This window comes from Aotus nancymaae, unplaced genomic scaffold (assembly GCF_030222135.1).
Source record: "Aotus nancymaae isolate 86718 unplaced genomic scaffold, 86718_ANA_hifiasm-v0.15.2.pri h1tg000079l, whole genome shotgun sequence".
Taxonomy (NCBI): Eukaryota; Metazoa; Chordata; class Mammalia; order Primates; family Aotidae; genus Aotus; species Aotus nancymaae.
This window is the reverse complement of record NW_026988494.1, coordinates 26,838,593-26,839,993: the sequence shown is the minus strand read 5'-3', so window position 1 is coordinate 26,839,993 and position 1,401 is coordinate 26,838,593. Positions and strand designations below refer to the sequence as shown.

The 1,401-nt window shown below is 49.6% G+C and overlaps 1 protein-coding gene across 1 annotated transcript; it reads left to right on the top strand.

Annotated features, from left to right (window-relative positions):
• The first annotated feature begins 468 nt into the window (after nucleotides 1-468).
• Nucleotides 469-1,151, top strand: LOC105705290 (ferritin heavy chain-like). The gene has a single exon (XM_064368644.1). It carries the CDS (start codon nucleotides 482-484, stop codon nucleotides 986-988), a length of 507 nt encoding a protein of 168 aa, XP_064224714.1. The 5' UTR covers nucleotides 469-481; the 3' UTR covers nucleotides 989-1,151.
• Nucleotides 1,152-1,401: the final 250 nt, after the last annotated feature.

The following is a 1,401-nucleotide window of genomic DNA, read 5'->3' as shown; positions in this document are numbered from 1 at the left end:
CTCAGCTCACTGCAGCCTCAACGTCACTAGCTCAAGCAGTCCTCCCACCTCAGCCTTCTAAGTAGCTGGGACTACAAGTGCACGCCACTACACTGGGCTAATTTTTTAAATGTTTTGCAGCAACAAAGTCTTGCTATGTTATCCAGCCTGGTCTTGAACTCCTGGCCTCAACCGATCCTCCTGCCCTGGCCTCCCAAAGCACTATTACAGGCATGAGCTGCTATACCCGGCCCAACTTTATTTTTTAAAGTTGAGGGTCAACATTAACAATATTCTAGAGACGTTCTTCGTCGAGAGTCGCCGCGGTTTCCCGCTTCAACAGTGCTTGGACGGAACCCGGCGCTCGTCCGCGACCCCGGCCGGCCGCCCACAGCCAGCCCTCCTTCACCTCCACACCGTGCCCTCGGACCGCCCCAAGGCCCCCGCCGCCTCTCCAGCGCCGCGCAGCCACAGCAGCCGCCGCCTCTTCTTAGCCGCCGCCATGACGACCGCATCACCTTCGCAGGTGCGCCAGAACTACCACCAAGCTTCAGAGGCCGCCATCAACCGCCAGATCAACCTGGAGCTCTACGCCTCCTATGTTTACCTGTCCATGTCTTACTACTTTGACCGTGCTGATGTGGCTTTGAAGAACTTTGCTAAGTACTTTCTTCACCAGTCTCATAAGGAGAGGGAACATGCCGAGAAACTGATGAAGCTGCAGAACCAACGAGGTGGCTGCATCTTCCTTCAGGATATCAAGAAACCAGACCATGATGACTGGGAGAGTGGGCTAAATGCGACGGAGTGTGCGTCACATTCGGAAAAAAATGTGAATCAGTCACTACTGGAACTGCACAAACTGGCCACTGACAAAAATGACCCCCATTTGTGTGACTTCATTGAGACGCATTACCTGAATGAGCAAGTGAAATCCATCAAAGAATTGGGTGACCACGTGACCAACTTGCGCAAGATGGGAGCACCCCAATCTGGCTTGGCAGAATAACTCTTTGACAAGCACACCCTGGGAGACAGTGATAATGAAAGCTAAGCCTTAGGCTGATTTCCCCATAGCCACGGGGTGACTTCCCTGGTCACCAAGGCAGTGCATGCATACTGGGGTTTCCTTTGCCTTTTCTATAAGTTGTACCAAAACATCCACTTAAGTTCTTTATACCATTCCTTCAAATAAAGAAATTTGGTACCCAAAAAAAAAACAATATTCTATAAAATATATTCTTACAACTATTTAAAAGCATAATAAAATGTTGGATGTAGATTGTCGACATGTGAGGGGGCATGCAATTTTACAAAATTCTTTCAGGGGATATTCAAGCCAAAGAGTCTGAAGACCCCAGGACCCCAGGCAGATTAGACATAGGGGAGACTCTAGTGCAGTGGCAACTGAAACAACAAAGA

Bases quoted from the DNA above. Each gene is read 5' to 3' on its own strand.
- LOC105705290 (XM_064368644.1), top strand. From the start codon at position 482: ATGACGACCGCATCACCTTCGCAGGTGCGCCAGAACTACCACCAAGCT.